Here is a 27,806-nt window from a genome sequence, read left to right as displayed (position 1 = left end):
GTATTAACTTGTTCTACGTTTAATTTGGTCAAATGGACACAAGGCTCTAATTTTTAAAAGCCCTAGTTGCCAGGTCGTTTAACAACGCGTTTCGATTAATATGGTCAAAATACGTAACTTCGGTGTCCAAAACGAGATATTTTTTCATCGCAGGTTTCTTACTACTTTACATTTTACGTTAACAGGGAAAATACCTTAACCTCCCAGTGCCAATAATTAATGGCAAAATGTGTAAAAACACGTGTTTTGGCAACATGGATTTCGGTCACCCCGGCGCTCCTCCAGCCCGCGCACGTAACGCCGTTCTACGATGACGTCAGGACGTCTTCGAGCTCGAAAATGTTAGCCCGTGTTGTTAAAGCTGGTAGCGGCGGAGGATTTGGCCTGAGGAAAATAATACCGTTTTACCCTTGAGCAACTTTCGGTTAAATGACCGATTACCGCGCCGGACTTTGTTATCTTCCCTCTCTCGCGTTGAGTGGGCGCGTTGGGCGCAGCCTGGGGGAAAGTTAGCTCGGCGTTTTCCCGGAGTGATGTCGACTCCCGGGACTCGGAGGAACGGGTCCAGCATCAAAATCCGCCTGACAGGTAAACTCGGCAGCGCGCTGTTTCGCGTGCGCCCTTCGCCCCGTTCGCGACCGCGCCGCCGACGTTTTCGGGGAGCGTTCGGTCCAACGTCCGGCACCTGTCTGGCCGAATGAATTGCTGCGAGGGCGAAGCGGCGAGTTGCCTCAGTTGCTCGGCTAGTTAAGGTGTCAGGCTAGTTAGCTGGGCGACCCCACTTTCAGCAGCTGGGTAGGAAGCTAGCGACCTCGGCTATGTAATTCTACGTGCCGGTTCCTGGACGTTTGGTCGTGTTTTCGACCAGCCGAAAGCCTTTTTTTTTTTATCACCCGGTTAAATATCGTTCATCGTCGTGCGTCTCTAAAATCGCTCTGCAAAGTCGTTGCTGCTCATAATGAAATTCGGCATCTTTGATGAGCGTCGAGTTTCACCAGCTTCCACCGCCTTGTATATGAATAAATATGCACGTTTCTGACTAAATCAGACGTGTGCAGCTGCGACGGTCGTTTCCGGCGTTTCTCCCGCCGGTTACATCAATTTCTGAGGTCAGTTTAGTCCGCCGGCTGCTGACAGGCGCTTTTTTATTGCCTTGTTGCTAATCGATGGTGCTGTTTTCGGGGATTTTGACTGCTATGTAGGGCGCACATTTAGGCTCGTCTTCGCGTCCAGTCTGCCGGGCTGCGCGGCGAAGTCGCCCAGCCAGCGGTGCTGTGATGCGTGGTGTTTTAGTTCTATTGGGTGCGAGCCCCCCTCCCCCTCAAAAAAAAAAATTAAGCCGCTTTCACCCCCACCCTGTCGCAATATTTGTACATTAGAGCCTCCGTGAACCTGCTTGGGTAATGTGGGGGGATGCAGGTACGACGTTTCGCCGCTGGTCATCCTTTGCGTGCATCGCGAAGCTGCAGGTTTCATTGATTTGGTGTCATTGAGCAAACTGAGCAGTAAATGCCACGTTTTACTCTGCAATTACTCATGTCTGCTCGTGATAATTCAGCATTGCTCGTGATCTTCTTGCGCTTTTTATATTTATAGCTGGTGTATAGTGGTTCAGTTACAGTGCAATGTATGTGCCGGGTTTCACGATGAACATCTCAAGTCATAAATGAATATAATAAAGAGTGTAGTAAATGGTGTCTGGGGACCCTTATAACAAAGCAAGAACTGTAAAATCAATATTAAGTATAGCCATGGAGAGTTTAATGATGAATTAATCTTGCATGCATTATTGCTTTTTTTTTTTTTTTTTTTTTTTTAAAGGTGGAATATGCAATATATCATTGTCATATTTGTTGGCCAATATTTTGCAGAATGATATTTTTGGCGTTTAATAAAATGTATCTTAAGTTAAATTAGCTCACACTAAAAGAACACTGCTTAGAAAATCCCTTTTCTTCTCTTTAGGTTTAATTTGGTTTGCTTTTGGTTTATTAAATTACAAAAAAAAAAAACCTCCGTTATTGTCCTGGTCTGGTCCCCCTGAAAAAACAGCTCAGGCGTGCGACTGTGTTGGCGGACCGTTGTTGAGCGTGCGTGCATGTGTTCCTGTTGTTTATTAGAGAGAGAGAGAGAGAGAGACACGTCTGTTCGCTGCCAGCAGACAAGGCCATCGCTTCCAGCTGTGACCCCCCCACCCCCACCCACCCAGAGCGCTTGAAAGGAATTTCTAATTGGCCCAGGAATGCCTGTGTCATGAATTGAGCGCGAAGCCGCTCCACCGGACACTGTCTGCGTTTTACCTCCGGGAGACAGTGAGCCGTGCTCACTGATACGCTGCCGGAGGAGCAGGGACGGATGGAACCCATAGCCGGTTGCGGGTCTCATTGGTACCGTTTTCCAGTGAACTGTAAGCCCTAAAAGAGTTGAAACGAGGCATACAAACAAACAAACAGTGCCAACACCCTGTATGGTGCCGTCATGGATTTTTATTTCTGGGTTAGTAGGTCCGATATAAACCAGGAAAGAGAATACGTGTAATCAGGTTGTCGGTTTTCACAATATCCGTGTCAGTGCAAATTTCTTTGCGATGGTAATGTTGTCTGTTTATATTAATATCGAAAGAGTGTACATATTGTCGCCTGTTGCTGATTAAGCTTAATTCCAAAATGATAGACAAATATAATGACACTGTATTTTTCTTTGCTAATGCTTTAAATTGACACACAAAATGCTTGTTACCATTATATTGTTAAAATGTAATATTAACGTTGCAGTATTTTCAAAGAAACTGTATGCTTTTATGAGGTATTGTGACCCTTGTTTTTTGTGGTTCATTCTGAACATTCAGCTTTAAAATCATTATGGTCGTGTTTTTGTTTCTTCCCGTTTGAGGACGAGCTCCAGCCTGGGGACATTTTGGGATCGCTGAAATTTGTCTGGGCAACAAGAATTGCACTTGAGCCCTGAGGTCGTTAGAAAAGTAACAGTAATAATAAGTGTTTGTTTTTATGCTTTAGACAGGAGTCCAATTTGTCCAACCCCAGAGTTCCCCAATGGTGGTGGTTTTCTCCTGCTGAAATATGATTTCATGTCTCTGGTGGACAAGTTTGGGAAGTTTTACTTTAGCTGCAGGTCTTGGAGCATTTAGTCAAGTTAACGCTCAACCATTTCTTGGAACTGAAAAGCAGTGACCCTTTTCCTAAGATCACAGCCAAACTTTTCCTCTTCTTTTTGCATATTTTTTTTGTTTGTCCCAAGTTTACTGGCAAGGTTAGTGAAAAATTATCTTGTTGGTGTTGCTTGCAAGTAGCTTTGAAGAGCGAGGAAGACACAGTCACAGTGCATTACTTCACCTCTTCTTTCCTGGCCATAGTTCGATCCCCTAGGCTTCCTCGTTCAGCCGTTGCCTTCTTTATGGCAAGATGTGCGGCAGCTGTTTTCTCAGTCATCGTCGCTTTGCACTGGTCGATGGTGTTGACATTTAACACCTCTCGGACTGACTGTGTGCGGTGTGAAACCTGTGAAGGCACTGTGGCTCTTTTTGACCTTGTCAATGTGAAGACCTTTTTACAAAAAAAAAAAAAAAAAAAGAGACACACACACTGGGTGGAGGAGGAGGACGAGGACAACAATGCTATGCCCAGGCCACATTCCTGTAGGAAGGGGGAGAGGCCTGTGAGATTGAGTTATACTGTTTTCCCCCTCAGTCACACAAAGGATCTGTTTTTCTGCTACTGTACGGGATTTTGCCGTTTTTACAGCCATTTACTTGGTCCTGGAGGGAAAGCTGCTGTTTTTCTTCAGTTTTTTTTCCATCATTGAGGAGAAATGGTTGTTTTTTGGTTCATAGGAGTTCAGGCGAATTCGAAATGTAGGTCCAAAATGTGGTTCAAAAGTTAGAAGGAAGTGCGTGGCCACTTGTACATATAAATTTGACTCTTCTCTTTCTTACTTCCACACTACTCTGCCACTGATAATGGATGCTTAGACATGTTCTTCACGATTTACCACCCAACATGTTTTACATACCGCTATCAAACTACTGGATTTGAGCCTCACCTCAACAGGCTCAGCTCACTTGGCTGGCTAAAGCAAACTTCTTGTCTTCTCATCCTGAAAGGTCCACCTCTCATACTATGATACACGTTCCAATGTTGTGATCTCAGTGCTTATTAATATTCCACTTATGAGCTTAGGAACAGCTTGTTCAGAGATGGAACTGTTTCACGTCTGCATCTAAGAAATGTTTTTGAATAAATGTTGATTGCCAGATGTTGATTAGAAAACTTAAGGTGATGCTGGGTGGTAGTAGCCTAGTGGGTAGAAGACCCAGGTTCAAACCCCACTTACTACCATTGTGTCCCTGAGCAAGACACTTAACCCTGAGTGTCTCCAGGGGGGACTGTCCCTGTAACTACTGATTGTAAGTCACTCTGGATAAGGGCGTCTGATAAATGGTGTGAATGGAAACGCACTACCATGAGACGGTGCGAACCTGAACTCAACTGTTGCATACCAGTATAGCACTTCCTCTCATGTAGTACTGCTTAATTAGTCCGGTTTTTGGTTCTTAGCAAGCATGCGGCCACAAGCTTGATGCAGCTGTGAACAATTTCATTGGAAAAGGGGAAAATGTGGAAAGCTGCATGTTCTCCAGCTGTTTTTGGGGGCCTGGATATAATTGCTTACAATCCGAACTGTTCTATAAATATTTGTGTTACATTGTCTGATGTCTCCATAAGCAGATATGGCCTTGTTACGGTTTTAAAGGGAACAGATGCACTGACTTTGGTGGGCAAGCCATGTGATAAAGAACATGTATCCTTATGTAAAGAAGAATATTGTAGTTGTCGTTGCAATACACAGGTATTGGTGCAACAAGAGGACTGTGAATTTATTTCTCCCTTTTGCCACGTCCCTCGATGGCTGTGTGTTTTTCCGTAGACTCTCTTGAGTGTGCGTCCCCTTAGGAATTGGGAATTAGTGGGTTTGTTGGGTTAATGAAGTAGGCAGTCTGGGTTCCTCTCTGGTTTTAGAAAGCTTGAGCCCATTGACGTCTCTCCCTCCCTTTATTTCCATAAAATAAAAGAGCATGCCTGATATTTATTGTAAATATGTAAATGTATAATTTTCTGAGAAAATGCACAGTCCGTGTATGTCAAAGTAGGGCTGGAAATCTTCCACATGAACCCAGGCCCAGAATAACATTCTGTGATGACCCATATCAGGCCGGTTGAGATGCCTTACCTCAGATACTATAATGATATCTTTGTAATCAAAGTTTAATTTCAAATCTTAAAAGAATAATTTGATCATAAATCGTTGCCTTGAGGATACAATATATAGAAAATTTCATACATTTTTTATTTTTTTATTTTATTTTTTTTTATAAACACTGGATAGTGTAAACTATTGATATAGGAACATACTGAAATGTCCCAGTTTTGGTAAAGCATTTACATTTTGGTGTTTCTGTCCATCAACGTTCAACCGGAAGATAAGAGAGAGATCATCACCGTGATGAGGTTTTTATTGGCCTGTCCACTGGTGAACGGGCCTGGCCTGGGTGTCTGCTGTAAGGCAGCTGTGTTTGTCTGGAAGTCCCTGCTTTTCTGTGATCGGGGCATGTAAAAGTCTGCACAGTGGTGGGAAACTCGGTCTTTAAACGAGCCGCTTTCTGCAGCTTTATGGTCTGACCTCATTTGATTTTTCTCCACTCTTTTTATGTTCTCTTATTCCATTTGAATCCTTTAATTCTTGCTAATTTTCAGCCTGTTTTTCATGCGACTGTTTTTACATAAAAATCTTTTCTCTGTACTTTGAAAAACAGCAAAGTGAGACATTAATTAACCTGGAATGTGTGTTTTTCTCTGAACGGATGAAACATTTATTGAGAATGATTAGCCTGGAGTGTACGAGGAAGTAACCTCAATCTCCACTGTGTTTTCACGAGGTCCGTCTCACGTGTGGCGAAGCGGGTCACCGTATTCCAGGCTCAGCAGATTGCGGCGTGCACTGGCACAGTCTGATCCAGGCTCAGGTTAAGGGCATTGTGGGACTGCTCCGGTAGAGGATGTGGCCGCTTGGAAACGTTTCCTCTTTTGCCGGGTGCAGGGAAGGTTTGGGGGTGGGGGTTACCCCGCTTTCTTTGCGCTGCTTCCGCTTTCTGTCTTCTCTCCTCGCCCTCTTTTTTGGGTACTGTGTCATACGTGTGCTCAGTCCAGTACAACCTGCTGAAACATTTCTGTGTTATTATTTTAATTATAATCTGTTTACAAGTTTTTTGATGAGGGCATTTGAATAAAGATGCATTTAAAAGTTCAACTCAAAAGTTGAGTTTTTAAAATTTAAATATTAGTGGCAAAGAAGATGCATACCTCCATTACACACTCTGTCATACACATTAAAGTGCAAACCATGCCCAAGCTCTCACAAAGTCTTATTCATGCATATACAGCCTGTAACACTCAATCCTTTTATGTCTCATATTATCAGATCCAAATATTCATCCAGAAACATATTCAAGTCTTCACCTCTTTGACTGTATTAAATTAATAAACCCACACACTCCTCCCTTCTCATTCATTCACACACTTTCGCATATGTAGACTGGCGGTCAAACCGACTCGTGTGTCTCTTTGTCTATCAGGGTCTGTTGAACACGCGCGTGCATGCTCTCTCGGTAGGGCCGTTAGCAGTGTGTTGATGTTCACGGCTGTGTAGGCATGTGGAGCATGCGGCCTGCAGCCCAGCTGGGGCTCCAAGGGGTGAACTGTTAATTCGGTCGTCCTCGTGTTCCGTCTGCTGCACAGGCTCTGGAAACTGACACTATTGATTCGGGCTATGGCCGTTAACTGGTGTAAACAGAGGATGCTTTGGACCAAGCTGAGGCATGGGGGGAGAAACTTCAGCATGCTATCAGTAATACATCACCAAGGGAAGGGTCACAGTCTTTTGTTATATTTATTGATTTTATTTCTTTATTTTTTGGAAGCCTCATCAAAGCACAACCGGGATGAGACATTTTTGATTATTGACTATTTAAACACTTCACTCTTGATCTAAGGCGAAAATGATTTTCTAAAAAATGGGTTTTTGGTTTCTAAAAAAAAAAAAACAGTCCCCACAGGCTCCTTAACTTGAAATGTTATCATCCACGCGGAGATGCAGAGATCATCCCGAACACTGTTTTAACCCCCCCTCCACACCTGTAAGTGGCGCTGTAACCTCCCCGCTTTTGCGTCTTTTTTCATGTCTAGTTCTCCTCTGTGGTGTGTTAAACTGCCACAACATGTCTCCGTTCTTGTCTTGTCATTACAGAGGATTTGCTTTATAAATGCTGTAAATGTAAATGGTTTGAACCACGTTCAAAGTTCATGCCTATTTTTTACGCTGAGTCCCGCGGCAAATGCTGCTTTTTAAAAATATTTATTTATTTAGAGGAATCACAAACCTCGTAACGAGTGCAGCGCAGCTTTACTTTTACTAGCTGAGCTGGGTCGACTTGAGTCTGTGTTGGTGTGAACTCAATGACTGAGCACCGAACCTTCGGCCGGTGCTGGTTTTAATGTTGTGGGAATCAGCTGCTTCCGCCTTTCCGGGGCATCCGCGGAGAGTTATGTGAGCCTAAAAGTTTAGTGCTTTCACCAAAAATCTGCTGTCCGCACGGAAACGCAGTAAAGACGAGTTCACGCTGGTACCCGTTTCAGAAAATAACCGTTCTTGGGCCTCTGAAACGGCGTGGATGCAAGGCCAGATTCTGCAGAAATGTTACCGTTTCCTCCAAATGTTTCCTTGTGGATGGGGTTAGCTGCTAACCTAACCCAAGCAGAACCTAAATGGCATCTGTGAATTGGGGAGATGGCGAGGTTTTGTCCGCTCTGGTTCCATAATGCTGTCCGAAAACCCAAGGCTTTTGGTAGCGACTTGAGTCGGTTCTGTTTAAAGTTGCCAGCAGCCTTGTGGCATTTGTGTGTGCTTAGGGAGCTTGTGACTCCCCTTCATCCTTTAGTAGTGAATTTGTGTGGTGCAGAGCAGCGAAAACCCCAGGTCACCTGTTAGCAGACGGAGCATTTTCTGTTTCGATTTGTTTGTTTGTTTTTAAACAAAAAACTTGTTAACGTTTTTGATTTTGGTATTTTAAGTTATGTTTTAGTGGTATAATTTAGAGTGTTAGATACATGTAATTGAGATTGTGCTGTTATGTAGTTTTTTTTGCTTTGTTTTGCATGAACATTCATGCACCTAGTGGTTTTAGGCTGGTGACTGATGTCATTGTTTTTAACTGAAGAGCAGAGCATAATCTCCATGACTGATGCGTATTCCTGGAATATCCTGGGAGGCCTTTTACAAAGCAAGCTCTGGACTACTTCCAGTAAAATCGAGTGGCAAGCGCTGATGTCAGTGTACGCATTATTAGCAGCGAGTGAGGTTTGATGGGGAGGAATTGAGACAAACTTTCTAAATGACTGATATCTCTGCTGCCGCTCCTGACGTGGGGCGAGGCTATATTTACAGAAAATATAATACTGGCTTGCTTTGCAATAATTCAGACAATTTTGGTTATAATAACATGATTATTTCTGTTGCAGACTGAAATTCCCAATTCAGTGCATTAAAGTACAGTTTAATGCAATTTTTTTTTTTTTACATTTTTGGACTGTATGGTGGATGAGTTGATTTTAATTTGATTAGAAGCCCTCAGTTTTTGCTCTGCAGTTTAAGAATTCATTTGTTGTAATCTGAGGCATGTAATCATGATGCATACTACAGCGTCTACGGCATTATGCCGGGGTCACACCTCGCTTGTCCAATGTCTAAACAGAAGCTTGCTCTATTTATATGTGTTTGAGTTTATAGTTGCTCCCAGCCACTTGCTAAATAATCGAGGAAACTGTCCTGCTCATCATGCTTTGACCAGCCTGGGCAGAATGTTTTTGTGTGTATAATGTGATGTATTGAACTCGTTGGTCCGGCTCAGGAAGTGGGACGTTGATGTGTCTCACTCAATCATGCGTGCACAAGCCGTGGAATGAGGACAATTAGGGTTGAGTTTAAGGAGGCTGTTGGGATTCAGTAATAGGTTTAAGACTTTGTTGTATCTGCCTGTTTCCTGAAAGCAACCTGATGAAGTAGGTTAACAGCGAGACGCTTGTTTGATGAGGAAGGCTGGCTGTTCTAATGTCCCCTGCACTGCAATGGAACTGGGTGTACATGGGAGAGGCATCTTCTCGTTTTCCTTGACCGAGGCCCATTCTCAATTGAGCTGTTGTTCATTTGATCTGAGATTGGTGGGGGTGGCCCATTTTGTCTCCTTCAAAGCATACCTTAACTTCATGTATCCGTCTCTTTTTCTTTCTTTCTGGAATTATGATTCAGGAACAACTGCACCATGATCACCATGATTCAGGCATATCTCCACCCAAACCAAATCAACCCATCCATCTGTTCATCTCTCTCCAACCCAAGCATCAAAATCTGTAATCCATGTCAAATCAACCTAAAGCATCCAATTTAAGCATTCATCATCCTAATCCAGCCTATCATTTATCCCAGTTTAACACGCTCATCCCAATCAAAATGTTGTCATCTCACCCTCCCCATCCAGTAGCCATTGTGTGCATGTCTGTTAGCTGTAATATAAACAGCCCTGTATGGTCTCAGAGGAACCAATTATTGCACAGACGGACCCTTATTCTCAAAACCCCCTCCTCTTCAAGTCTCCAGACATAGATGCTGGGCTTTTGTATCTTGCAACATGGATGTAAACTTTGCCAGACAGATGTAAGATGCGCATTGCATGTCTCTGGGGCGTGGCCACGGCCTTGCGATTAACACCCTGAATGCCGACTACAGGACTCGGACCCAGTGTCTGACTAATACAGTATGGTTTTGTGTGTGTGCACTCCCGCTGCTGGGGTGTGTCTCAGGTTTCTGTTTCCTCTCCTGCTCTGCCTGCAGCTCCCAGCTCGGGTGACTCAGAGTCGGGGACGTCTGCACCCCCTCTCCTGCCACCCACGTCAACGACGGTGCTTCCTCGCGTAGATCCTGTAGTGGTGCTGATGCGTTGACTAACCTACTCTGTGTGTGTGTGAGGTGGGCCGAGGAAATGTCACATCCCGTCATGCCCATATCCTTTAAACCATTTCCTCAGCAGCACTCATTCACACACCACTGGATGGGAATATTTAGATATTTTTTAAGAGCGCTGCTGTGTCGGTTCTTGCTCGACCACCCTGACAAAATGGCTCCTGTAAATTTAATCCAGGAGTCGGAGCTCAGGTCCCCAGGATTAAGAGCTGGGGTGGAGGGGGTTGTATCTCCTGGAAAAAGCTCATGGATATTTCATATGCTCCGGGGGCCCGGTGTCTTGTGTTTCAGATGAGTGTATTACAGGCCTAAAGAACCAGGTAGAATGAGAGTGTGTGCGCGTACATTTATGTCTTCATGGGAACCAAAAGTGTCATTTTGGGGTCCCTATTGTGATCTCTACAGGAATAATTTAAAAAACCTCAACATTTTGTGTAAAAGCACGTTGAGGAAGGTGAATTTAATATGGTATGCTTCAATGATGTTCCACTTAAAACCATCTTAGTTTGTTTATATCAAACTAAGGTTCTTTGTACGTGTGTTTTCTGTCTCCATCCACGTGTCCTTCTCCTTACACCTTCTCCTGCTGTGCCAATGTAAACCTGAGCACTGCATTAAGGAGTGGTTTCTTATTACTCATGCATGGGCATGTTCTCTCTCTCTCTCTCTCTCTAACTCGCACTCTGACACACACACACACACACACACACACACACACACACACACAGACACGCACACACGGGGGATAAGTGTGGCGGAAGAGCGGCAGTAGGACTGCGGCCCCTGGGCTAGGCTTCATTTGGCCCTGTCATTCAGGGAGGAACTGCGGGCCTGATAAGGTCGAGGAGTGCAGTGTTACAGTGACACTGAGATTATCCCCCACACCCCCCCGTGCTGCTTCAGGGCCGCTCATAATCTCAGCCTCTCAGGGAGCCGCACTCCTTTTCTTCTGCGGCTTCCTCTGATGCCTGTTTCATCCTACTGGCTTCAGCACTGTCATGTTTTAACGCCAAAATACACAAGCGCGAGGGGGAATTTAGAGTCTCCGCTAATGCAGTTTGCAGGAAGAACATGTCTTCCCCTCTCAGCAGAGATACAAGTTGTATGTGACCTGCACAGCAAGGAAATATGAAAAAGAATCCTTATCTACCCTGCGTCATTCACAGTCACATCACTTCACAGAACTTTTAATTAAAAGCACCACAAAATACAGCATGTTGCAAAGTAACAGGAACTGTGGGTACAATTTAATGATTAATGACCAAGGCTTGAGATGTCATGTTAGTTTAATGATGGGTTAAAAGTATATTTGTCTTGTTCAAAAGAACAACATGAAAGAAATACTTTATTTTAGATTGTTAATGTTACATTAGGAAAGTTTTTTTTAATATTATTATAAATGCTAATGTTATTGCTAATGTTTATTAGTATTCTGTGTCATTTCAGGCATACTTAATCCTTCATTCACAACAATTACAATAAATTAAGGTTGCACAATTAATCAAGTTGTAATAACGATCTCTGTTTTGGCTGCTATGTTTAAATTAAGATGATCATCAGTAATCTGCTGTAAAGCAGATCTAGCACTTTCTCAACCAATAGTCAGCCAACCACGAGGGGGCGACCAAAAGCATAGACTGTATGCACTGCGGGCGAAAGAAGAATCAATGCATAAAATTCTAAAAGTAATATTTTATCTTGTATGTTGCGAAATGTGGTGTTTGACCAAATGAGTGTTACAGACCATAGCATCTGTCTTCCCACCCCCAGAGCTGCTGCTCTGACACCTGACACTATTGTGTAGTTAGTTAATTGTCTATAGATCTTGACAGATCTATACAAGATGCCTCTGTATATGGACCTGCCCTTTCCAAATAATCAGGTGAATGGATGTTAGTTTTTCATATTAAATATAAAAAGATGAAGTATTTTTATAGTGACCAGACCGGTCATCCCTTAAACCAGATTGCTTTTATCGGCAAAAATCTGTAGGCTTTTGTTAGCCCTTTTTCTTTGGTACATTTAAAAAAAATATATATATATTTACGAGTTATTTTTATTTGAAAACTGAAAGTCTTATAGAAAATAGAAAGTGCAATGAAAATGTGTTTTTCCTAAAATAATGAATAATTGTGATAAAAAATAATTGTGTGTCATTTTGGCCATAATAGTTGAGCCCAATAAATAGTAAAATTATAAAACTGTCAATGCCAATAACAGTCAAGCCAGTCAATAATCAGTATGAATTTAACCAAATCTGATTTTCCGACAGCCCCCACAAAAAAAAAACAATCGCCATGTTTACATATTTTATGTCTCCTTCCAAAAAACATCTGGATGAGTGGTGTACTCTTACAATTTCACTATAACTAAATGCTTTAGTCTATGAAATCTCTAGATATTTACACACAATAAATAGCTAATTTGTATATAAATATACACACACACACGCATCTATCTGGGTGTACTGTACACATATCTGTAATTATAGGTTTAGGTATTTCCCTAGACTGTTGTGCCTTGCAAAATAAAGAGGGCACCAGACTTCCCTGTCTTGTCTGCGGAATATTTTGTGGTCATTCTGTTTGAGTCTGTGCTGGCATGTGATCTCATTGCCGATTTAGCTGTTTTTTTAAAAGCAGCCTGAGCCCCACTGCTGCATAACCCAGAGCAGGGAAATGGTTAAGGTGGCGCTGATCTCTGATTTGTGATAACACCATACCAGACGGTTTGGCCCCTACTCAGAGGGATAAATGAAAGCGCATGGCAGGGCGCTGTTTGGAGAGCCATTCAGGCCTGCGGCCATGCCACGGACAAATTAGCCCAAACCGCGGCTTCCCTGTCTGCGTGGGGTTTTTTGGCTTGTTTATCTTTCACTGTGTTTGTGTTGGTGTGTCTGTGAAAGGGCTTTAATATACTGCTCGCCATTAGGCTGCTGAGATTAGATTTCGGTCACTTTTTTTTTTTCTTTCTTCTTTATTCAAAGCGGCGGCTCTGTGCTTAGCCTCGTCTAAATCTATTGGAATGTCACCATCTGTTTGTGAGGACGGGAATTTTTTTTTTCTTTCCTACATCCTGCTGTATTAGTCTGCTGGGTACTGAGCCCACTCATCTCTCCCTCCAGCGTTTTTTAAAAAGACATCGTCACAACATCCTTCCTGTTCAGACACGGCTCTCGAGAATGCCCTTCCTCTTTCTTCGAAGTCATCAGATTTAGGTTCGGAACGTTGTGTCCACAGCACCGAGGTCACCAGCAAGCCAGAGTGCTCCCAATAACTAGACTGCTCTAGTAGTTATGAGCAGGGGGATCAATTTGATTACAATATTGTGTGTTGATTCACTGCCACATTAGTTTTGTTTGTTTTATAATCTATGTGTCATTTCTTTCAAAAAGTTAAACTCTCCTGTGTTATTAACTTTGATGCTACGGCTCTGCCAATAGATGGGCAACGATGTCTTAAATTTTACAGTTAGCACATCTAGCATTGGTAGCCTCCTATTGGTTTGTAATTGAGGCAGGAAACTATGACCTATCTGGTGTTTTACCCTTGGGCCGTGGGATAGGATGTCTATTGATCTACTCACAAACCTGCACAACAAGTATGTTTTGGAATACTGCGGCTACAAATAAAAATGACAGGTCACACCAGATTAGTCCCCCACTCACTGCCCCGTTTCCATGGCCACAGATGTTCACAGGAAGTGCAGGTGACACATCATTCTTTGCGACAAAATAGGTAGACCTGGCCTGGAAAGCCAGCGGAACGATGACATGCAGACAGTCGCAACATAGCGCCTTTTGATCTGCAGCTAATTGCTCATGCAGTGAGGATCCTTGGTGGTGGGCCGCTGGTTGCCTTGGCGACACTTGCCGGGTGTTGATTGACTGCTGGTGTCCAGGACACTCACTGCGGTAGTGATTCTAACCAAGCAACCTCAGCCACCCGCCGACCCCCCGCGGTTTTAATACTCCGTGCCTCTCCCGCACGTGAGGAGGCATGTGCTGCGCTGCACGAGGTGTCATATTCGCTGCATCCATCACGGCACACAAGCGTAATACCCGCCGCCCGCCCATCGCCTCACATTCAGCACACCGCCACGCACATCTAACCACAGCGTGAGCGGGTTTAATAATAAACCAGCACTTTTTAGTGCTGTACGGGGCGTGGGTTTTAACGAATATCCCTTCCTCGTGCCGGTTGTCTTAAATGAAATATTTCTCCAGTCAGAAAAGCCACGTGCCTCTAGTGGCCCAGACAGAGAGCGATGATGTCTCTACGCTCCTGATAAGATAGCAGTGTCCCTTGGCTCATCGTCAGTCAGGAGTAAACAGATCAGTATTGATCAGATTAGACTTGATTGTGTTTCACTTGAGTGTGGACCGGCCATGTATTCTCCTATTTTGGCACAGTATTTAAGGGTGAGATAACAGAAGGTCTACGCTTGCACCATCGTGGATCAAGTGGCGCCCGTGTTTCACATTCGTGTGTTCATCGGAGCCTTCTGAGCACCACAAAAAAAAGCCATTTTAGTGCGGCTATGGACTGCCACCCCACCTACGCTGGCAGGAATCCTGAGGTCAGGCTTGCAGAGGGCACTCACATGGGCGGGTTTTACTGCCTCAGCACCGCCCTGCCACCATAGGGACTAAAGCGATTCGACCTTTGTCTCTCTCTCTCTGGACTCGGGCGCCCATCCACACCAGCTCGTGTAGTGACTGCAGTGCGGTGTACACAGGTGGTCTGCTAACATGTAGAGGAGGGTCTTGTTGCTAGCTGATCAGTTTGGTCTTCATGTTTACAATCATGGGCTCAATGGGATTTTGGAAATAACATAAAAACAATCAAACTAAGTAGACTGAGCAGTGTTTGAGCTTCCATCGTCTGTTTCTGTGCAGCATGAAGACTATTTTGGTGCTTAAATGGCATATATTGTTTAGATTTAGCGACCCCATAATCTGAAGGTTGCTGGTTTGAAATCCCAGAGGAAAGCACCGTCCCGTCACACTGGTCCCTGGGCGCCTGTCATGGCTGCTCACTAAGGATGATTGTTAAAAGCAGAGGACAATCACTTCACTTTCAACAGAAAAGCTGCATATTTAAGATTTTGCATTAATTGGTGCTCCACCTTCCCCTAGCCAAACACTGTATGTAATGTATGGCTCAGATAATGCTGACATCAATGTTAGGACGCCCATGTATGCAGACAGTCAATAATTTTCACCAAATTAGTGAAAGGAGGCTTACGTACATGGGCGGGAGTTTGGACTCGTTGGCTGACATTGAGCGGGATTGGTTCTCTTGTCCTGACCTGGTCTGATGTCTAATGAAATTACTTGTCTCCATGTTCTGTGTTTCATACTCAAAGCACAGCAATGGCAAATCCAAAACATTTAATTTTTGCTAATTCTGCAAATGATATGGCAGAAATAAACGGTCACATTTTACAAAATGGTGCATGGTGTGATTTGCAGCACAGTACATTATATGCTCTGCCCTGTAATGTCATTGGTCAAAACTGTAGTTCAAGATAGGTGCTGTCTTCAGACAAACATGACCAGGAAACATGACCTGTAATCAGAGTTTCAATTATGGGGGAGCTGAGGGGAACTCTGCTCCCCTGGAATGGACACCTCTCTGAACAAACCCTGTTGTTGACGGCACTACCATGCACTTACATGTGGCATGTTTGTGCGTTTATATGACTCGGGAAGTTGTGGTGCACACCGGAAAATCGGGCTCTCACAAAAGCCACTTTGTAATTTGAACGCTGCCTGTAATCAAATTCCCTTCATCTCTAGTAAGTGTGTGTGTGGATTTGAAAGGTCACAGAGTTATTTGTACAGTACGGAATCAGAGGACAAGTCAGTAATGGCAGATTTTCGGTGTGATCTCTGTCTTTACTCACCAAGTTTTTGTTGTTTGTTTGTTTTGCAGTATTATGTGCCAAGAATCTAGCAAAGAAAGACTTCTTCCGTAAGTACAGACTTCAAGTCCTTAGTATGGATTTAACCAGCCTGTGCTGTTAAATGCATATTAATTGCTGGAAATTCTGGAAATAATCTTCTTATACCATATCAGCGTAGCTGAGCAGAAGGTATCTCAGCTCTCACTGCTGACTGTTATTAGACCATGTCAAGTTCGATCTCTCAAATTCACAATGAAATTGTTTACTTTCTTTCCCTCTGCATCTCCCACACATTTTTTTTATGATAGCCTGAGGGAATTCCATCCTCATTCAGAGCCTCAAAATGAGATTCCACCCACTGAGGTGGTTAAACACACATCGGCTCGGCCCAGCTCCACCGTGTGGACTGTCGCCGTGGTGATGGCGCCACTGTGCCTGCTCCGTGCCAGACTGCCCCTCTGCCCACACGGGGCAGCCACCAACGCCTGGCCCACATATGCAGATTAGTGCTGGTAGCCGACGCGGCCTACATCTATACATGGGCCTGTCCATGTGACCCGGTGAGGTCAAGGCCGAGCCATCTGCATTGTGCATAATGCACTACAGGCACAGAAAGAAATGCTAAGTGTTCAGGCGTCTGGGGCAGGACCAGATTTGTAATCCAGAGACAAAGTATAGTCTGGCCCGTGGGTGCTAGCAATCTCCCCATCTCTTTTTCAGTAATGATCATTTGTTCACTTTCTTAATCCATTCATATTGCATTTGCATTTTTAACCTTTTTTTAGCTAATTTAAATGGTAATATTCCCTCTAGCATACTGAAATATCAGCGCTCTTGGAATCATTTTTCCACCTGATTGAAGATTATCTGTATGTTTCTGGTTTCTGTTACAGGGCTACCTGACCCCTTTGCTAAAGTGGTTGTGGATGGCTCAGGCCAGTGCCATTCGACAGACACAGTCAAAAGCACGTTGGACCCCAAGTGGAATCAGCACTATGACTTGTGAGTGAGAGGGCCTCTGGGGACCCTGTTTGTCCTGCCTTAGCAAGGTCTTCTGGCCTGATATTCCTGATCTGTGTTTCAGATATGTTGGCAAGTCGGACTCAATCACCATTAGTGTGTGGAACCATAAGAAGATCCATAAGAAACAGGGTGCCGGTTTCCTAGGTTGTGTGAGGTTGCTGTCCAATGCCATCAGCAGACTTAAAGACACTGGCTGTGAGTGCTGCACCAAATAAGATGCACTTTACACGTTACACGTCATTGCTCTATTCATATTTTTAAAAGTATTTAAATATTGTCTTTACATTATATATTGTAGATTACATTTGCTAACATATTCAAAACTACCAAGTCATCTTTGCTGTTTGTTTATGTACCTCCTCTTCCCACAGACCAGCGTTTAGACCTATGCAAACTGAACCCCTCAGACAGTGATGCTGTGCGTGGTCAGATAGTAGGTAGGCAAAAAAAGGTTTTATGTTTTTGTTCATGGGTTTCATTTAAATCTTTGTTTATAACAATGGCTTCAACACATTTCTGACTTATATTAGTGAGTCTGCAAACCAGAGACCGAATTGGCAGTGGGGGGCCTGTGGTGGACTGCAGAGGACTGTTAGAGAATGAAGGGTGAGTGAGCGCTCCATTGCTGACATCTCCACCTAGTGGTAGCCACAACTAATTGGATGTTTTTCGGATGTGTATAACAGACCAGTGTTTGAGGACTCTGGTCCAGGAAGGCCACTCAGTTGCTTCATGGAGGAGCCGCTGCCATACACAGACCCCACTGGTGCTGCAGGAGGTGGTGGCTGCCGCGCCCTTGAATCACCCAATCAGGAGCAGAGGATACAAGCACAAAGAGGCCGCAACCAGGACTCACGGAGCCATTCACACACACCTCAGAACCGACCGCACAGTCATCAGTCACCAGACCTTCCTGAAGGATATGGTGTGTGTTTGTGTACACTAGCACTTGAAGACTGTTCCATAATTTAATGTCAAAAAACTACTAAGGAGCTTGTCAGACCTTTTTCAATGGCAAAATTGATCTCCATGTCCTCTTTCTCTTCCACTCATATTTGATTTGAAATTAAATTCCCCTTGTTCATGAGGATATCAGTGGATATCAAAACCGTGATTCTCTGCTGTAGACACCTCAGGATCATGACCACTACCAAATCAAGGACTGATAATCAGAACTTTAAATCAAGCATTCTGGTTTGTGAACCAGTGAACATGGCACTATATGGCATGTGCCTGTTTTATTGAACACCATAAAAATATCCCCTTCAGAATAAGTAATGCTTTTAAACAGCGTGTTATTGTTACTGCTACTTTCTCCTTGCTTATGAATTGATTTTGTGGATGTCCAGCACAGCTCTGTTGGTGCTCAATGAGCTGCAACCGACTCAACAGGCCTTCCCACGGGTCCCGTCTGCATCCAAGCTGCGTGACGGTGACCGCCTGCTTTATACAGGAGGACAAGCTCAGTTTCACCCTCTCAATAGCCAACAACTCCCCCTCTGGGCTTGCCACAGAGGAGGAACAATGATGTAGCGGTGAACAATGAGCGAAATTACTTTACATTTAGTTTCAGTGACTGCAGAGGGGGGTTCTGAGTAGGAGAAGGTCAGGCTTCAGCTCGTAATATGCTACGCTCAGACTACTGACCTCTCTGTCTGCTGGCTTTTGTGTCTGCAGAGCAGCGAACCACAGTGCAGGGCCAGGTGTACTTCCTGCACACTCAGACCGGCGTCAGCACCTGGCACGACCCGAGGATACCACGGTAAGCATTGTTCGGTGACCGTTAATTACTCGAGACGATGTTTAATTAGTCCTGCAGATGTCCTCTGTCACTGTATGTTGCTCTGGGTTTAACCAGACTTCACCTCACAGACTGACCCAACAACCTCAGAACAGCAGTGTGTATTTCACCACACACACTACATTGTGAAACACTGTAGCACAGCACATGGTGGCACAATGAAATGTGTCCCCTGCTTTTAACCATCACCCTTGGTGAGCAGTGGGCAGCCATGACAGGCGCCCGGGGAGCAGTGTGTGGGGACGGTACTTTGCTCAGTGGCACCTTGGCAGATGGGGATTTGAACCGGCAACCTTCTGATTACGGGGCCGCTTCCTTAACCGCTAGGCCACCACTGCCCCACCACTGGCTCTCTATGTCTGGAATTTGTTGGGAAATCAAACCAGACATTCCATCAAGAAATAGAATAATCCTCTTCAGTCTGGAGAAACAAATTCCAGCAGATGCCGAGAGACATAATACTGTGATCCTATGAAATCCAGCAAGAGTTTGGTGTTAAGCTTTATGTTGATGTTTATTTATTTTAACTTTAAAATATAACTAGTGCACTTTTCATACTACCCAAATTTGTATTAAACAAAGTTTTGTGACGGTAGCCGTACTATCTTGACCTGGTGGGCCGGGAGTGAGTTTTGTGTGGACTGCTGAGTCACGGTACACTGCGGTTGATCTTGCAGGGACTTGAACAGCGTGAGCTGCGAAGATCTGGGACCCCTGCCCCCAGGCTGGGAGGTCAGGAGCACGGTGTCCGGAAGAATTTATTTTGTCGACCACAATAACAGAACAACACAATTCACCGACCCCAGGTTACACCATATAATGAGGTAACGCCATCTGCCCAGAAACTGAGCTCAACATGGCATAAAAAAATCTGCCAGGCCTAATTAAAACCTTTTCAGCCCATTTTTACCCATCAAATCCAGATGATCGTGAGAAGTTTTTGCATGTGTCCAATGTTTTTCTCTATTTTATAACTCCAAAAATTATCTATTATTTTCTCAGTCCCTTCTCTTAGCTTCATAATAAAACAAGAAATGTTGGTTAAAAAGTTGTTTTGCAGTTTTGGGCAGAAGTAATGCTTCAGAATGATACACTGTTTGTGTACTAAAACAAATGATCCTAATTTGAAAAATGTGTGGCTGGCAAGTCAAATTTTGTCAGGCTCTTATCTTAACACCGACTTAGTTTTGTTTGGCTTTAAATGGATGAAAATGTGACTTTGTGCACCTTAACTGTGTGTGTAAATACAGCCAGCACTCTCAGGTGAAGGAGTCAAGCCAGCCACTGCCTGTGCAGATGGAGGTCCCAGCTGAGGAGGGTGACGGCGAGCTTCCAGTCCGTTACGAGAGGGACCTGGTCCAGAAGCTGAAGCTCCTGCGCCATGAGCTCTCCTTGCAGCAGCCACAAGCAGGACACTGCCGCATAGAGGTGTCCCGTGAGGAGATCTTTGAGGTATTCAATTACTGCCACAGGGCCCAGGTGTCAGTGGGTCGTGGATGCTGAGCACACATCAGTCAGCTCAGTCAGCACCACAGTTTGTAGAGATGTATCTATACATAAAGAGAAAGAGAGAGAGATAGATAGATACAGACAGAGAGGTTAGTGTAAAGACTGCAAACAGTACCTTTTTTTCCACAATATTTAAGCAGGTTAATAGTTAACATGGTTAAGTTAACATAATTTACTGAATAGGGCTGCACGATATTGGGAAAATGTGCGATATGCGATATTGTTGTATATTGTGATATTTCTTACGATATAACATTTCCCTAGAGAAATGCTTTTAAAATTATTTATTTATTTGTTTATTTTTTAAAAATCGTTTATATATGTAATGATCATACTAAAATAAACAGGTAATATGTATTCATCTGATCTAATTAAATCTAATTCAGGCTAAAAAAAAACAATAGGTCAAGGAAGTTTCAAATATTTAGACTTCAAAACATTATGAATGACTTAACCCTCAGCAGATATTCTGATTTCTGGTTTGCTGTTACCATGAACCTGTCAACACAATATGAATTGCTTTCAAAGATCCCTTTTTATTTACCTGTAACCATACACTCAAGAGTGTCTTAAAACAAGAGCATCTTTTAAACAAAATATTTCCTTGCCTTGCATGTTTTTATGCATACATACATACATATACATACATATATAATTAAACAAAAATGAAATAAGAACAAAGTGTACAGGCCTCAAATAAATGGCCCGATCTAGCCAATAGCATTATATCACCTACTTGGGAGGCGGGTATAAAGATAGTAAGGGCCCATCTGATTGGTCAAATTTGGACACACAAATGCTTGGCACATAAATTAATGCTGCGTCCGAAATCGCATACTACTTGATTAGATACTACATTTGAATTTGTACATACTGTGCAACCGTTAAAACAGTATGTTCTATATAGTATGAATGAGGGTAGTATGAATGGAATCCGGACATACTGTGTTGATGTTATTTTTTACCTATACAGAGGGCATTTTCTCACAAGTGTAATTTAACCACAATGAACAACGTTCTCCTTAAGGTACTTACACTTGAAAAGAGCGGTTTCCCGCCACGTTTCGAATATGACGCCGCCTCTCCCGCTGCCTTATGGGATAGTGAAGTTTTCATTGAATGCCTATTACAGAATTCGGCTGGAAGTAGTAGGTCATCTGGGTACTTCTCGTCTGCTGTTTTTCAAATACTGTGAATTCGGACATACTACTCGCCTCGCATACTGTTTTTCACATACAATATAATGTGGCGGCGGAGGCCAGCCATGAGTTGGGACCAGCATGCCTTGCGGGTAAGATACGCACTGACGGGACTGGTGCGCCCGGGGACTACAAATAGTTAACAATGTTACGGGTAAATGTGTTCTGTTGGGGTTTGGGATGTGTGTGTGTGTTATGGGGATTTAATGTAGCGTGTGCAAGGGGAGAAACTTTGCACCGGTGTAGAGGTGTAGGCCTGTCGAGGTGTAGGCCTGTAGGAGAAGAAGAACTGCCTCCCTGTTATGTGGAAGCCGGAGGAGTAGGTATTGGCGTTATTCCGAAACCCTCATGATAGAGACGATTTCTCCTTTCCTGACCTCACGGCTAATCACATTAGTATATAGTATGCGATTTCAGACGTAGCATAAATTTTATTTATCGCAACTCTTTGCGATACAGATATCACTTATACTATTATTGCGATAACGATCATTTTTCCGATATATTGAGCAGCCCTATTACTGAACCTATTTAATTTAGTGGTGTTCTTGATCCACAGGAGTCCTACAGGCAGATCATGAAAATGAGGCCAAAGGACCTGAAAAAAAGGCTAATGGTGAAGTTCCGCGGAGAAGAGGGTCTGGACTATGGCGGCGTGGCACGGTGAGTCTATAATTGTAGATTTCTTACCAGAGCATCAAAACAACATAAAGCCAGCATTGCCTGGCAGCACGTTTTGACCAGTGTGACCATCCTTAAAAAAAAAAAAAAAAAAATTGGAGTCCACTTTATGATAATGGACTATGATGTGTTTTGGCTATGCTTTCCTTTTGTCATTGTTGTTGCCAGGGTTGGCCACATCAAATTGTGATGCTCTTGTCCCTGCTGTATTGTCAGCCTTCACTGAGAAGCTTCCATTGCTGTCAACATTCAGGCAGAATGCTGTATGTCTGTCATGCTGACGTGGCTGTGAAAATAAATAAATAACTTGCTTCACCCCGTGATCTGACCCTTTATATGAGAGGTGCCGCGGTCCGATCAATGCATGTTTGAGCTGTAAATCTTGGCAGGTTAAGGCTCATTTTAGTTGTTCAGGTAAAGCACTGCGATCAGCAAACACAAACTTCCATTCCAAAGTACATGTCCTTTTCTCACATGTTGTAAATTAGATTTATTAAATGTTTGTTTTTTAAAAATTGATGTTGATCGCCAACTCTCAGACGCTGTTGTCAGGTCATGAGTTCATTATAACGAGAGAGATGTGAAAATGGATGCTGAGGAGGTGAAACGGAGGCTGTACTTGCCATGTTTGTCTTAGGCTGGGTTGGGCCTAGAAATTACCGGGGGCAACAGCCATGACAGATATTTGCATGTCTAATTTAAACCTGCCGTCGCACATCTGTTCGTCTCCAGGCAGCATGTGAGCTAATTTTAAAATACGTCTGTCTCAGAAGTTTCCTATCTTGTATTTACATTCTATTATTTATTTAATAGCAAATTGATTTGAATAAACTTAAGTGTTAAAATTAGCCGTTGACTAAAGGACTCTGAGTACTTTTGCCACCTACTGGCCTTTCTTTGTATGGCTGTAGTATCTCGATAGGTGGACAAGTAAGTGACTAGTTAAAAGCAGGGATGAATTACTGAGCAGGCCCTGAGTCTCAAGAGCTCTGGCTCTCTTCACACAGATGCTACTGGGTTTGTTCATCTCATGTCTTAATGTTGTCCATTTATTTCCACAAAATTCATTTCAGGGGTTACAATTAACATTCAGCATATACATGGAAGCCTCTTCACTATAATGATGATCAGGGTTATTATCTATCAGGCTGTTTATATATCTCCGCCAATGTCCAACAAGTTATGTGTTGCTGCTCACCTCCCAGGCATGGAAAAAAGTTCAGGCTCAGGATTTTGTTTTCCAATATGAGCCATGAGTTTCTGTTATGCTAGTTAGGTGCTGGCTTTTGCACCATAGAGTCCACTGTGAGTGTATTTCTGTAAATTAAAGCTAATTTTTTCACTCCCGTTTTCTCAATCAGGGAGTGGTTGTATCTCCTCTGCCATGAGATGTTAAATCCATACTATGGGCTATTCCAGTACTCAACAGATAACATCTACACACTGCAGATCAACCCTGACTCTTCCATCAATCCAGTGAGTGTAGATCTTTAACACATCATGACTCTTTTGTTTCATGAACAAAAACAAATTTCCCCCTCCACCTGACTCAAGAGTTTCCAGTCTTGTATGGTACAGGTATTTCTTTGTCTGACTTGTGCAGGACCACCTGTCTTACTTCCATTTTGTGGGTCGAATCATGGGTCTGGCTGTGTTCCATGGGCACTACATCAATGGTGGCTTCACCTTGCCCTTCTACAAGCAACTGCTAGGAAAACCCATTCAGCTTTGTGACCTGGAGACTGTTGACCCTGAGCTGCATAAGAGCCTGGTGTGGATCCTGTGAGTCCCAGAAAATTGCCTGCTGTAGACCTCCTCTTTTTTCCAGTCACACCATATATAAGATTATGCCAATCAAAAATTTTTTCTTCTCCACCTGATTACAGAGAGAATGACATTACCTCTGTTTTGGACCACACATTCTGTGTAGAACATAATGCGTTTGGCAAGTTCATGCAACATGAGCTCAAGCCCAATGGAAGAAACATCCCAGTTACAGAGGAGAACAAGAAGGAGTATGTCAGGTGAGTGAACCAAGTGAGCCAAGTGAGTTTTTTACCAGCAGAGGACAGCAAAGATCTTGTGTGGGAAAGTTTCCTCTTCTTCTGTTAACACTATGAGCTTTGGTTGCCCTAATGACTTTCTTTTTTTTTTCTTTTTGCAGGTTATATGTGAACTGGAGGTTCATGCGAGGGATTGAAGCCCAGTTTCTAGCCTTACAGAAGGGTTTCAATGAGTTAATCCCACAGCATTTACTCAAGCCATTCGACCACAAAGAGCTTGAGGTATGGCTCTGTTTTCAAAATAAAACAGGCTGCTTTTGCAGTTCTGGGTGAACGTGTGGTTTACATTTTGCAATGTAACAGACCTTCACCTGTACAGGAAGTAAAGATTAAATTCTAGCGAGATTTTTATTGATGGCCACTGGGACTTTTTTTTTTTAATTCTTGATTTTGATTTAATACTGCTTCCAGGTAGTATCGCAAACAGCATGTTAACATTGTCCCGGTACTGTTCATTTTGCATGCAGTGTAGCCTACTAATTTACATTTCAGATTTTTTATTTATTAAGTTCTGAATCCCCTGGCCTTCCCTTGCGAATGGAAAAAATCTCAGACAGCGAGTTTTGTGACGCATACAGAAGATGTGTTTTTATCCCATTAACTGAACCGATTATGCTGAGAGGTTTGTGCTGTGGTTTTAGCTGATCATCGGCGGCCTGGGGAAGATCGATCTGAACGACTGGAAGTCGAACACGCGACTAAAGCACTGTGTGGCCGACAGCAACGTTGTGAAGTGGTTTTGGCAGGCAGTCGAGTCCTTTGACGAGGAGAGGAGAGGGCGGCTGCTGCAGTTTGTCACAGGCTCCACCCGTGTTCCTCTTCAGGGCTTCAAAGCATTGCAAGGTGGCTAACACCCAGGCCGACATGTCACTTCCTACATCACCTCAAACTCACTCGGACACACCCACTCATTTTTTGTTATGAGCAAAACTGTGCATTTTAAATACTCTGCATTATCAAATTGGACTTTGATTAGTAGTGTACAGTACACACCAACTAGTGTGCTGTTGGCTCAATTAGGCACACTGCTCATCTGCTGTTCCTTTTTTGTAAAACATGAAAACATTTCTAGGGCAAATTGCTCTAACCAGTGCATAGTTATTCATGAATGTTTGATGAATTTAGAGTAATGCACTGGAATAAATGGTCATGGAAGGGGCATTATTTATAAGCTTGTTCATATGTTGAGTGCTGCTTGTGCATCTGCTGGGTAAAGATGTGAGGAGCAGTGATAACTAGAATGTATTTTTGTAAGGTTCTACAGGCTCAGCAGGACCAAGACTTTTCACCATCCACTTGATTGATGCCAACACAGAAAACCTACCCAAAGCCCACACATGGTGAGTATAATTAATAATGCTCAGGGCCATTTTATTATAAAGACCCGTGTTGTAGTTATACTCCTTCCCCTTTAATATTTGTTAGATTTACATGCGTCTCTGTTCCTAATCAGCGATCTGCTCCTGACCATATAGGCTGGTAATGGACACACACAGTCCACTGCTGGGTAGAGAATTGTTCCCAATACAAAAATATCAGATGGTGACCTAATGATGGTTCTAGTACAATATACACAGCTGTAGCTGCAGGGGAGTGGTTTTTCTGCGGCAGGGAGAATGTAATTTCTAAAGTAGAGATGATTGTAAATCTTCTAGAGGACGTGATAAGACCCAGTCACTTGTTTCTGAGACTTTTTTTTTTTTTTTTTCATCCTAACAGCTTTAACCGCATTGACATTCCTCCATACGAGACCTATGAGAAACTCTATGAGAAGCTCCTGACGGCCGTGGAGGAGACCTGTGGCTTTGCAGTGGAATGAAGTCCCTGCGGTATCAACAGCGGCGACTAACCCACCTAACCGCTCCAACCCACCCCAATGCTCCCCCTCCTTCACTTGGTTCTGGTGCCTCCTTAAAAGGCAAGAGCTCCACCTGCCTGCCACCAGCACCACCCAGACGCCAGCCAGGCCCAGACTGAACTAAAGGCTCATGGGTAGTTTCAGGAGCATTTGAAATTCCGGGGGTTTTACATTCACCGTGCTAGGTTCCATGCACATGGGTTTGTAGTCAGAGTTCTTTTGCAACCTGACACAAAATTTAACTTGATTGCTTGCTGCGTGAAACATATTAATGAAAAAATTGTATTTTTAACAATAGAGGACTGTAAACGGCTATTAGCGACTCTTAGACCTCCTTTGGGACTCGTTGGAGCAACATATCGCTGGCCAGAGCGCTCTGTTCACTAGCCGAAGTATGTTGGCGCGACAGGCACCAGTCCGGCACCAACGTGGGCGCAATGATTGCGGCAGCGTCACCCAGTGGTCTCACCGGTCCCCTGGTCACAAGTCTCTCTCTCTCTCTCTCTCTCTCTGAAAATGACACCTTTTAAAACCTAGAATATTTTGCACAGAGCGATCCTGATTTCCTCCTTTTTTGTAAACTAACTGGTGAATCAGATGTGTGGAAGATGCGATCATATGCAGTTAATGTACCATGGTCATATTCAATGATTTTATTATTCTTCCTAGTCGTGGCCTGTTTTTTTGTTTTTGTTTTTTTTGTTTGGAAGGGCAAAATCGTGTTTAACCTTCAAATGAATTGTTTAAAATTCATGTTGAAGTTGCGTCTGGATTCATTTAAATTAACTGCTGTGAGGCAGTTGAGTTTTGTTCTTGTTTTTTTTTTTTTTTTGTTTTTTTTTTTGTTTTTTTCCCCCATATATTTTATAATGCATCACTGGTTCGCATTGCTACAGATCCGTGCATTTTAAACCACTGTCCGTAGTTAAGGTAAAACCTGCCTGAACTTGTAGTGACACCATATTCGCGCTCTGTGGAGAGTGAGGTGGAGATGTGCCCTGCGAAGAGAAGCGTGGTGTCCTGTGACGCCTGAAGATGACCCCGCTGTTCCCGACACCTGCCCTTGGGCTGCACGAGTGTGGATTCGTGCTGTAAAGAGAGGTTTAAGATTCATTATGTAGTGCTTGATGTGCATGGCACCAGGTAATTGTTTGTAACATTTTGAGAGAAAAACGAGCCAATTTTTTTAATAGTTTAAGTGTTCTGCAACCTAACCACTTGACATTATTTTATCTATTTATTACTGTGTAATGTCCTTTTGGGTATTGCTGCTATCACTATTATTCCCTAATTTTTTTTTTCCCTTGAAAATGGCTGATTACTTATGAAAGCTGTACACTAATCTGTTTGTATGTATGAATGAAAGTATTTAAAGCTGCTGCTGAGTCTTAATGAGGTCGCTGGGTGGGAGACCTGGACCCTGCACCAAGACAGCAGCCAATTTTAGACTGGACCCCGGAGGTCACACTCTTGTTTCTGATATATGCAATAAAAGCAACACCTTTATATTATTGGTTCCGTCTTAACATGTCTTCATTTTGCTTAAAAACCTTCTGGACTGATTTGGCACATTATTTCAGCAGACTATGGTAATGTTCTTTTGCTCTTTCTTGTCTTTCCCTTTCTTCTGCTTTCTGAACTATATTTCTCTAATGACCAAAGGGGTGGCTAGTCAT

The 27,806-nt window shown here is 43.3% G+C and overlaps 1 protein-coding gene across 2 annotated transcripts; it reads left to right on the top strand.

Annotated features, from left to right (window-relative positions):
• Positions 1-320: 320 nt before the first annotated feature.
• On the top strand, positions 321-26,898 carry smurf1 (SMAD specific E3 ubiquitin protein ligase 1). Of its 2 annotated transcripts, none has more exons than XM_028987227.1 (18): positions 321-588; positions 16,026-16,064; positions 16,890-16,998; positions 17,081-17,214; positions 17,391-17,456; positions 17,550-17,625; positions 17,706-17,944; positions 18,697-18,781; positions 19,498-19,644; positions 20,071-20,272; positions 22,088-22,191; positions 23,571-23,685; positions 23,813-23,991; positions 24,096-24,233; positions 24,374-24,494; positions 24,914-25,115; positions 25,537-25,612; positions 25,992-26,898. In XM_028987227.1, exons 1-18 carry the CDS (start codon positions 534-536, stop codon positions 26,089-26,091), a joined length of 2,187 nt encoding a protein of 728 aa, XP_028843060.1. In that variant the 5' UTR covers positions 321-533; the 3' UTR covers positions 26,092-26,898. The 2 variants fall into 2 exon arrangements, with proteins under 2 accessions (XP_028843060.1, XP_028843059.1); XM_028987226.1 differs by having other exon boundaries at positions 25,528-25,612.
• The last annotated feature ends 908 nt before the right edge of the window (positions 26,899-27,806 follow it).

This window comes from Denticeps clupeoides, chromosome 7, assembly GCF_900700375.1.
Source record: "Denticeps clupeoides chromosome 7, fDenClu1.1, whole genome shotgun sequence".
Classification (NCBI taxonomy): Eukaryota; Metazoa; Chordata; class Actinopteri; order Clupeiformes; family Denticipitidae; genus Denticeps; species Denticeps clupeoides.
The sequence above is the reverse complement of the archived record's forward strand: the minus strand, read 5'-3'. Positions and strand labels throughout refer to the sequence as shown.

Coding starts and splice junctions, on each gene's coding strand:
- smurf1 (XM_028987226.1), top strand. CDS start 534: ATGTCGACTCCCGGGACTCGGAGGAACGGGTCCAGCATCAAAATCCGC. Junction 23,686..23,812: donor CTGACTCTTCCATCAATCCA/GTGAGTGTAGAT, acceptor TGACTTGTGCAG/GACCACCTGTCTTACTTCCA. Junction 24,495..24,913: donor TCGACCACAAAGAGCTTGAG/GTATGGCTCTGT, acceptor CTGTGGTTTTAG/CTGATCATCGGCGGCCTGGG.